The sequence below is a fragment of the Carlito syrichta genome, unplaced genomic scaffold, assembly GCF_000164805.1.
Source record: "Carlito syrichta isolate Samal-C Ts95f unplaced genomic scaffold, Tarsius_syrichta-2.0.1 Scaffold316876, whole genome shotgun sequence".
Lineage (NCBI taxonomy): Eukaryota > Metazoa > Chordata > Mammalia > Primates > Tarsiidae > Carlito > Carlito syrichta.
The window spans coordinates 1-11,260 of record NW_007260972.1 but is presented as its reverse complement, the minus strand read 5'-3'; the positions used below and the strand labels follow the sequence as shown (position 1 = coordinate 11,260).

General features: G+C 41.1%; 1 protein-coding gene across 1 annotated transcript; it reads left to right on the top strand.

Moving 5' to 3' along the window:
- Positions 1–1,575: 1,575 nt before the first annotated feature.
- LOC103277288 (zinc finger protein 480-like) lies at positions 1,576–11,102 on the top strand. Its single transcript, XM_008074688.1, has 3 exons — positions 1,576–1,642; positions 1,958–2,045; positions 10,792–11,102. Exons 2-3 carry the CDS (start codon positions 1,977–1,979, stop codon positions 11,074–11,076), a joined length of 354 nt encoding a protein of 117 aa, XP_008072879.1. The 5' UTR covers positions 1,576–1,642; positions 1,958–1,976; the 3' UTR covers positions 11,077–11,102.
- Positions 11,103–11,260: the final 158 nt, after the last annotated feature.

The following is an 11,260-nucleotide window of genomic DNA, read 5'->3' as shown; positions in this document are numbered from 1 at the left end:
GACCCTATGATCGTGTCTCATGTGCCAGCCTCCCTTGCAGTCTCAAGACAGTATGGCCTACTTCTTCCAAGGCATTATCAATTTTACATCTAGGGAATTATTTGGATCAGCGTACTCAGATGGAGGTGTTGTCCATTAAAACAGACACAGGCACACACACACACACTGCCTTTTTTTTTACATTCTTTCATCTTTAAAACAAAAGATTCTCCTAACTACTTTTCTCTGTAGTAAGTTACCCACTTCTATGCTCCAAGCATAATGCATTAAAAACTTCTTACATTTTTTGAGTTCTTGCTTGAACCCTTGAATTCGTCCTTGAATCAAGGTTTCACATCCAACATTTCGCTGATCCTTTGTTTTTCAGTCCCCAGTATCCTCCCATTTCTAAATCCAATATTTAATTTTTTTGCCTATGAACTGCATGTGTCAGGATGAACACTTTCTCTGTTATCTTGGCTTTGAGCAGATGCCATTAATATTTAGAAACTCTTTGTGTTAATTTCCTTGTTGCCTCCCTAGTCACTTCCTGCTTTCCTCTTCTGGTGTCTCCTGATCTTCCTTTTCTCTGAATGTGGCATGACCCCGCCTCAGTCCTTGAACATTTTCTCGTTTCTATCTGCACACACTGCCTTTCCTTGTCATCTTATCTCCTGGATTTAAACCGATCTGCATGTCTCCATTAGGCCTGCAGAACTCTCCCCTGAACCTGGGTCCAGCTGTCCCCTAAACTCTCATGGGATGTCTAACAATCTTCTCTCCCTTCACGTGTCCAGTAATAACTTCCTAAACTCCAAACGCGTTCCCTGCAATCCTGCACATCTCAGATGAGGGCCAGCCTGTTCTTCCTAGGCCTTGCTGAAACTGTTCACATGTAGTTAAGATATAGAAGATGTGACATTATTTGTGAGCCAATTTATTTATAGAAAAAGGTAAAATGTTTGTTTACTTAAGATGAATTGCATATTTCCAAAACCTTTTTGAAGTATGGGAGAAAAATGTTTGGAGCTTTGGTTCCTCCCTGATCTGCTGCCCAGGATCCCTCTGGCTTCATCTCTCTTCTGTTCATCTCCTCGCTCTGCTCCAGCCACACGGGGCTCTCCCCTATTCCTGGGGTGGAAGCTGCTCCTGCCTCAGGCCTTTCAATTGGGCTGTCCCTCTGCATAGAACCCTCTGACCCTCAGCTGCAGGTGCAAATACCCTTCCTTCCCCAGGTCGTTCTTATGATGTCATCTTCCTGGTGGAGGCTTCTGTGCCTTCCCGTGTCCCCAGTTGACATTCCAGCCACACCCTCAGCCTGACCTCTGGTCCATATTGCCTGCTCTGCATTTGATTTTTCCTTTTCCCTTGTCTCTCGCTGTCTGAATCCTGGCGACAAAAAGATGACAAGGTGAGAACAGAACCAGAAGGTGGGAGGTGGGCTGGGCCTGCCCCCTGCGAGGAGCTCAATCCTGGCTTCTCATTAGAGTCCTGAGGTGTTTTGGAAAATATCTCTTATGCCCTCTTACCAGATACTTTCATTCAAATAGGTTGGGCCCAGCCTAATGTTCTATGTTGATTCGATTTCTTTTCCAGCATAGAGCACCAAGGCCCTGTGTCCTCCATTTCTGAGGACGGACGTCAGTCTGTGATCCACACAGAGGTGGGTGGAGGGCTGTACTCTTCATGGGATTTGATCAGGACCGGGTCTCCAGGATGGGCACTCAGTCCAGTCCAGCTCCCGACTGCTGAAGCGAGTGTGTAGGCTCCTCCAGGAGGGGAGCAGGTTCTGAAGAAAGGGGCCAAAAAACTCACTTGGTTTTTTTTTTGTAGGAGTTTATTGTCCTTGTGTTCCCTCTGGGGCAATGGGCAGCAAAACACAGTCTTTCTACAGGGCGAGGTCGCTGCTGTTTGTGATTGAGGCATAGGACAGGGACGTGTTGATTCTGAGCAATAACAGTATGTTTTTGCCATCTAGGATTGACGTCTAAAGCCTCATGGTGCATGAAGAAGCCCCGAAGCGGAGGAGGAGTCAAGAAAAGCCATTAGGGATGGCTCTGTCTCCGGTAAAGCGACCTTCTCAGTGGATTGTCCTGTCTCCTTCCTGTGTGAAATCTCAGGCGTTGGAGTTACTCATCCCCTCTGGGTCTGAAACATCCTTACTCTCCTGTCTGCTCACACACCCCGTCTTCCCTCAGTCCCTCTTGTCTCCACCTAGATTCCATCTCCCCATGACCTAGTGTGGTGAAACATGAGGAAGTTCCATGGAGCATGGTCCTGGGAAGGGCTCATTGAGATGTGGATGGAGATGGGGTGTGAGCCTTGTTGTATGAGATCTTTTGGGCAACAGGGTTGTCTTGGGGCCACATCAGCTCTCTAGATCAGGGTTAGAGGATGTGCATGTGGCAGTTATACATCAGTGTGCACAAGGATCTGGTAAATTCTGGAATACGAGACTGAGGAGAGTAAATATTTTGAGCTTGATTTGATAATACATTTGAAGCTGAATAAGGAAGGCGTTGTGCTTTTGAGTTCACTCTTAATGACTGGGAATGGGATGGAAAGTTGAGTCAGGGGCCTCAGTGACATAGGATGTTTCATTCCATCATCTGTTTTAATATGTGAGAGAATATGTCAACCAACAGGAGATCCATTAAACTGTACTCACAGGATCATACCATAGGGACACTGGTGTTCCTTTAGGGACCCTTGTGCAACATATGTTTTAGGTGAGGATGATTATAATTTTTCTAAGACCTAGGAGCATCACTTATATGCCTTTAGAGAGAATAAAACCATAATCTTGTTGCCAATTATTGGTAAGCATTTTATTTCTCTTCTTATAAACATGATATGATGTATACATTTGTTTTCTAGTAAAAATTATCCTTCCTTTCCAGCCACACCTCCTCACATTGCATTGGGGAACCACTGTTCTCTGTTCTGTGGGGAGAGTCCATGAGAGTCCTGTAGAATGTATTTTTACCTGGTTAAAAGGTTTTTGTGAGTTGTTTTTTTTTTGAGTCGGAGTCTCACTTACGGCGTACCATAGCCTGACCTGCTGGGCTCAGAAGATCCTTCTGCTGCAGCCTTCTAAGTAGCCGGAACTACAGGCGTTCACTACCATGCCCAGCTAATTTTTAAATTTTGTTGTAGAGATGAGGTCTTACCAAGTTGCCCAGGCTGAGCTCAGGAAATTTCTCGCCACCGCCTCCAGAGTGCTGGGATTTCGGGTCACTGGGCCCAGCCATAGCAAGTGAATTTGTGTTGCAGTATTTTAACCTGCACATTTTGAAAATTTGCATGTTTCAAAGTTAAGAGACATTGATGGCTCTCTCTTCTATATCCTTGGAGCATTCTCTGAATGAAGACAGGTGGGTCTTTCAGTCTTTTCACTGATATAAAGAATTCCACACACAAAAAAAGGAAAAGAAAAGTAAAGAATGCCACACTGGTTGCTTCTGGGCATGCAGTCTTCATTCCAGATATCAGAGGCTTCCTAGGTTACACAGTTGAAAGAGTGCTGGTTCTTCTAGGATGGGGCATATCCTGTAGTGAAAGATCTGGCAGTATCCTGTCTCTACCCTGAGCTGCAAAGGTGTCATCTGTCACCAACACCATGTGAGATCTCCCACTTATTAAACAAAAGTTATTGTCATGTTTTTATTAACAGTTTGAAAATCTGGGGAAAATTACAACCCCTTGTATTTCCATTTTATTTCTTATGAGTCTCTGCTTGTTTTATTCCTTCATGGAATGGATACATTTTTAAAATGATGGATTTGTATACATTGCTCCATTTTCTGAAAAGGTATTTTAGGAACTGTTTTATATTTATTCTTGGTTTTATTCTTAATCTATATGCTCAGTTGTCTCTTCTTAGATTATATAGTTTTTTAGTTTGAAACAGAAATCTTTCCTTCATGCTTCTTGTCTTTTTTGTATATCTGTTTGTTTGTAGTATCTTGATTTAGAAGACCTCACAGAGTCCCTTATTACACATTGGTATCCTTAATTCAGATCTAATATTTGAGAGTTTACGTATACCTGATCCTTGACCCTGTTTCCTGGAAAATAAGCCCAAAGTCTTTAGAATCTCCAGAGTATGTGTGTGTGTGTGTTTTATATATTTACTTTTTTGTTTTGAGTGGAGTCTCACTCTGACACCAAGGCTGAAGTGCAGTGGCACACTCGTGGCCACTGCAGATTTGACCTGCTAGGCGCAGGTGATCTTTCCGTCTGAGCCTTCCAAGCAGCTGGAAACACAGGCGTGTTCCACCATACCCAGCTAATTTTTTTGATTTGTTGTGGAGATGAGATCTTGCCAAGTTGTCCAGGCTGATCTTGAACCCTTTGGCTCACGCAATCCTCTTGCCTCGGCCTCCGAAAGTGCTGGAATTACATATGTGAGACACCACACCTGCTGTGAGTGTTTATTATTTGTATACAAATGTGTTGGCTGATAGCTGGCAACCACTAAGAGGCTTCGCTGGGACCAGGCTTGGTGGCTCAGCCTGTCTTCCCAGGACTTTGGGAGGCCAAGGTGAGTTGATTGCCTACAACCATGGATTTGAGACAAGCCCGGACAACTTGGTGAGACCTCAACTTTACAATAAATGAAAAACTTAGCCAGGCATGGTAGTGCACATCTGTAGTTCTGACTAGTTGGAAGGCCGAGGTGGAAGGATCATTGCTGGGCTGGCTGTGAGTGTGCCACTGCACTCCAGCCTGGATGACGGAGGAAGACTCCAACTCAAAAATAAATAAATAAATAAATAGATAAATAAATAAATAAATAAATAACTTCACCGGAATGTAAGACAGGATTGAAGAGTTGGGTTTTACAATTCCACTCAACTACCAGAGGGAGAAGAGATGAAATTTAATTTGATCACCAGTGGCAGTGATTTCATTATTCCTGCCTATTTAATGAAGCTTCTATGAAAACCCAAAAGGACAGGGTTCAGAGAGTGACAGGATAGCTTGACATGTGGAAGTTCCTGGAGGTAACTAATTTTTTGATTTATTGTAGAGATGAGGTCTCACCAAGTTGCCCAGGTTCAAACCCACACTTAGGCATTCCTCTCACTTCTGCCTCCTAAAGTGCTAGGATTACAGGCATGAGCCACTGCACCTATCTGAGGACTTTTTCATCAATATTTAAAAAGGATATTAGTCTGTAGTTTTGTATTCTCGGCATATATTGCATGAATGGTATCAGAGCAATGGTGGGCTCCAAGAGTGAGTTTTTTGATTCCCTCTTTTATTACTTGGAACCTTTTTAGAAGGATTAGTGTTAATTTTTCATCAAATGTTTGCTAGAATTGCGAAGTGAGGATGAATTATGCATCTGTTTCTGGTCTCTTTGTTTGGGAGTGTTGTTTGTTTATTTTTGAGTCAAGATCTCAGTCTGTCACCCAGGCTGGAGTGCAGTGGCATGGTTATGGCTTACTGTAGCCTTGTCTTCCTAAGCTACCTCAACCTCCTGAGTCGCTGGGACGATAGACATGTGTTACTGTACCTGGCTCATTTTTTATTCATTTTATTTTTTTGCACTGTTTTGTCCAACTGGAGAGTTTTTTTTTTAAATACTTAAATCTCGTTACTACTTACAGTTATGTACAGATTTTTTTATTTCTTCTTGACTCAGTCTTGGTAAGTTGTATATTTCTAGAGATTTATTCATTTTTTCAAGGCGAACTATTATGTTGGTACGTACTTGATAGTTATCTGTTTCATTTATTTATTGTTAGTTTGACATGCAGGTGATACACATGATGGTGTTTCATAATTCCCTTTGTCCTTTTTCATTTTTCTTCTTCTTTTCCCTCTTTTGTCTGTTCACTATTTATTTCTTGTACCTGGTCTAGTCTGTTTTTAAACCACTGTAGTGTCTTTTTCAATTTAGTTGCGTATTTTCAGGTTTAGGATTTCTGTGATTCTTCTGAATAGGTTCTATCTTTTTGTTGATAATTTCATTTTGTTCATACATCGTTTTCTGATTTCCTGAAGTTGTCTATGTGCACTCTCACTGACCATTTTTGGAACTCTTATATCTTTGTCTGGTAATTCAAATATCTCAGTTTCTTTAGTATAAGTTTGTGGTGATTTATTTGAATGGGTCATGTTTCCTTTTCCTTTGTATATCTTATTATCAGCTGTTGGAACCTTGGCATTTCACTACCCAGCTTTTACTATCTGGCTTCCTTCGGAGAGGTTGTTGGTGGTCAGCCTCCCTGAAGGCAACATTATAAGATTTGGGGTGCCCACTCCAGTGGGTCACAGAAGGGAGGATTCTACTTCTAGCGTAAGCAGAATAACACATTGAGTAGTAGTCTGCTCTGAAAATATAAAGGATGGAACAGTACTTGCTCTAAAAGAACTCAACATGGGTCAATCAGTGACCATAACCAGGTTTAGGAATCAGGGCTCTTTGCTGTTGAGGCAGTTCTTCTTGACTGCGAGCAGCTTATCTTGGAGGACTTGGTATTAGAAGACATACATAGGATAGTACAGGTAAGCATAATCAAGACATCAAAAATCCTAACATCAAGATGAACATAACCGTCTCCTAGTCTGTTCCACATACATCATTTCTTTGGTCTGTACCTCTGAGCACTTCCTTAATAATGCTTTCTAGTGATCATTCCCTTTCAAACAAAGCCAGCTCTTTAAGTGGTTAGATGAGTCTAAAAAGATGCCAGGCCCTTTGACATCTTATTGGCCATGAGGAATCTCCTTAAAATCCTGGCTTCGAAGAAGAGAGGAGATTCTTGTCCTAACAAGTTGATTTTCTTTCCCTAGGCTCAACCAATAGTGATACAGGGAAGAGGCCGTTGGTGCACTGTGATGTACTGGCATGTTTATTGTGTCCACTGGAGGTTTGAAGGGCTGTGTGCTAGGACAGGACCTTTCTTACATGGGCTGTGTCTCTTAACTGTAGAGTGTTTAGAATTGCCAGGAACACCTGATACGAACCAACCTGGCAAATAACGAACAGGGTTTTTCACTAGATCTCCTGCTCACGGTGATCTTCATTTTCATGAAGGCAAAAATTAAGTTTTTAGGACATTTACAATTTTTATGTAAAAGAGTTTAATAATTTGATTTCTGAACATTTCTTTTCATCTCTTTCCTGCTCCTGCTCTTGGGAGTGGCAAGAATAGTGGCAGAATTATTGTATATTGGAGAATTTACTGATTTGTTTTACAGTGCAACCTGTGAGAAAAGGCCCCTTCTCACTGGCAAGGGAAACAGTTACTCCCCACTGAGGAATACAATCATTCAAAAGTGGTTTTGTAACTGAATTCAATCAGCTTTCTTCCAAGGATGGTTTTCCTTCATCTGGAAATTTGCATTTTTATGCAAAACCCATATTCCTTTTTTCTTTGTTCTATCTTTTGATTCTACATGGGTTTCCAGTGAGAAATTATGTAATTCAGTGTTAAAATTGGACTTTTGCATGGACTTCTTTGTATCGGTGTGGCATTGTAACAAAGGAAGTGGTTTGGTGTCTTTGGTAACCTCATTTGGCTCCAGTAGAGTTCTTTGAGATAGGTCCCTTGTAAGCTGGATGTATTCCAACTGTGTGCAAACCATATTATGCTTCTTGAGTCCTTTGCACTCTGATGTCCCCTGTGAGGGAACATCGTAAAACTAGGAAACCAGTCAGATGTCCCCTCTCATGAGACATAAAGAGATTGCTGGTGATTATACAGGACACACTTATGCAAGCACAAGTTTTTCAAAAATGTGTACTTCCTTGAAGTTTTCCATTCAAAATGTGCAAAAATGCACATAAGGAGATGGAATATATAATGAGATATATGTAAAAAAATGAGTTGGTGTTATGTAGAAAGAGGATATGTGAAGTGTTTTCAAAGTGGTGCAAAGACTGGGCAATGAGTTACATATTGTTAATGTGGGAGGAAGAAAACGAGGCTTTACTGTCTGGTCGAATAGAAAAACACCAGATGGACGATATCCAAAAAATTACTATTGCACAACATGTATCAGTGAACCTACGATGCACTTTCGGGACTGTTTCACACATTACCATATTTGAGAAAAATATAAGATATAAACTTTTTATGTTTTGTCATAAATAAGTTCTTCAGTGTCCAAAATTCCGTTGTTAGCCAAATATCATTATAGTAAAATACTTGGTTCCAATGCTATACTATTTAATACTTTGTATTAGTTTTCGCTAATTCAAAAAAAAGTGTGGTTAAATTACTGATAGGTGATCCACAAGATGTCTCTGAGTGCAAAGGGTTAAATTATACAGAGACACACCTTACTTTCTACAATATGTTCTAGACATCACTTTACATTAAATCAATATCAATATTTCATCATCTTTGAACTTTTGGTTCTACTTCCAGTTTAAAATCTCTTACATCTAACATTTTTAAGTATATTTTTTCATAAAATATTAATTGAACTAGGCCTGATTAATATATTGTGTTACTAATTCTGCCCCCACATAATTATACTCTACATTCTCTGATTATTATTATTATTTTATTTTTATTTATTTTTGTTTTGGAGTCGGAGTCTCACTCTGTTGCCCAGGCTGGAGTGCAGTGGCTCGCTCACAACCACTGCAGCCTCATCCTTCTGGGCTCAGTGATCCTTCCACCTCAGCCTTCCAAGTAGCTGGAACCACAGGTGTGTGCCATCACACCTGGCCAGTGTATTTATTGTAGAGACGAAGTCTCGCCATGTTGCCCAGGCTGATCCGAATTCCTAGTCTCAGGCAATCCTCTCACGTCCACCTCCCAAATCGCTGGGATTACGGGTGTGAGCCACCACTGCCAGCACTCTAATTATTTCTTATAGTTTATTTCTTAAACCTCATTTCACGATAGTTCAGGGAATTCAGCCATAGTGTAGCACCTTAAGGACTGGGACATTTTTAAGCACAAGACTCTTTTTTTAGCCAGTTCAATAACAAGAAACTATTTAGCCCAATCTATATGTTAGTCACTCAGAGTAGAATGGTAAAGGAAAGAGCTGTGGGCAGCCACTGACACATGTTACCTAAAAGGATATTGGAAAAACATTGGAAATCCATTGGACCTTAGTAGACATTAGTAAATTAATGAATTATTTCAAACTTACCACCCTTGCAGGACCACGGACAGCTATACCGACCCCTGCTTTCTCTTGTACTCTTAAAATTAGGATTGTTTAATGAAAAATCTGAAGGCCCTTGATCATGTAGCCTTGCTTAATGCTTTAACATTTTAAACATCCTGGGTATCCTCTTAGAAGGATTATTCAGGGCCTTGAGTTCCCAGCTGCTCTCTCAGAAAGCATACCTGTTCCTTTTACTATTTGATGATTTAGGACTAATTTTAATTCCCAGACAGCTGAGTGTAGGGATTGTGCTGTCATTTTTAGCTCATTAATATGAGGTGAGTTTCTTACATTGTGTGTGACTCTTATAAAGGAGACACAATCATATCTCCTCAGTAAGATGGGAACAGAGCTTTCTCTCATAGGCTGTTATGTCACATAAGTTAGTATGTCTAAAGGACTTAGAATCATGGCCACTGTTCTCAAATGTCTGTCATTCCTACTGCTGTTGTCATCACAGTTGTAAGATTCTTTCTTTAAAGCAGCACTGGACATTGTCATCTCTGAAAATACCACTCATGTTCTAGCTCATTGAGAGACTGATGTCGCTGGTGTGTTAGACATAATATCTAACATTTCTATAGACATAAACTTGTGTTGGTTTTTTAATTGTACATTTATTGTATTGTCCAGAAAACTGGGAAATTCACACCCAAGGAAAACTAATAAATCAAGTAGGCAAAGATAATGTGCTCCAAAATACCTTATGTATGAGAATATAGGGTGAAAATGACTCCATTTTTTTCCTGCTATATTCTCACAGCACTGTATTTTTCCTGCTATATTCTCACAGTATTCCAGGTGTAGGTTTTCTACCACACACCAAGCAAGCAATTCTGCAGTGGACCCAGCTGGGTGTCCTCTCATTCAATGCAGTTCTGATACTATCTACCTGAACAGAGTGTAAGATCCCACAGGCATAGGGGCTGAGTCCAACAAAAGTGCACCTACTTCAGAGCCGTTGGCAAACAGGTTGTGGCCTTTGCTTCTCACTGGCTATGAGTCATAAATTTTCATGACCCCCTTTTGGAGCTTATTTAATTTGCTGGAGTGTCTCACAGAACTCAAGGAAACACTTCACTTCAATTTGCCCATTCACTTTAAGGACTATCACAAAGTACACACATGAACAGCCGGGCATAGGCAAGCTACTGGGCAAGCCAGGCATAGGCAAGCTATTGGGCAGGAATGGGCTCTGAGCTTCCATGCCCACTTTGGGTATGCCCCTTTCTCAAGGAGCCTCTGCATATCTGCCTGTCCCAAACTCCCTTTTTTAATTTCCTATTTTTCTGGAGGCTTCATTTGTAGGTGTGACTGTTTACATTATTGGCTACTGTGTTCAACTGAATCTTGAGTGGCTCTTCCCTTCATGCAGTGTTGAATGATGGGGCTGGAAGTCTCAATCCTCTAATTCTGCCTTAATCTTTCTGGTAATAACCAGGTGGTTGTATTCGCATACAGAAAGATACTTCTTGCTCCAAACATTCCAAGTGATTTCTTGTCAGGAAAGAGATATGAAGACCAAATACAGATGTCACATTATCACTACGTGGATGTGTCCGCCATTTCACCTCCATTGAATCTACTCGTACCATTCACTCCTCTTCTCATTTTATGTGAAAAGCAGAATTCACCGCATAGTCACTTGGTGAAATGTGTTTTTCATTCTAGGTACGGTTGACATTCAAGGATGTGGCCATAGTATTCTCTCGGGACGAGTGGAAACGCCTAGACCCTGCCCAGAGGGTTTTCTACAGGGACGTGATGCTGCAGAACTACAGAAACCTCGTCTCCCTGGGTGAAGATAACTTTCTTCCAGAAGTCAAGACGTGTTATTGTGGGATTTTTGAATTTGTGTGTATGTGTGTGTCTATGGGTACGTATCTGTGTGTGGCTGTGTTGGCACTAATCTTTCCATTCCTTGATTCGATTGAAGATCTGTTAACTCAGAAATGACAAGTCTAATAAATGGAGAATTTGGACTTTTGTCTCCTTTCTTCAGATGTCCTATTCCCTTTGTGATTTGTCATTGGAGATTTTCAAAGCTTGTGTCAAACTTTTTCAGGTGCCTCGTTTTCTCTTTTCTACCCCTGAGCTTTTGGGTTGAGTGGTTCAGAGAGAGAGAGCTGGATGTCTGTAA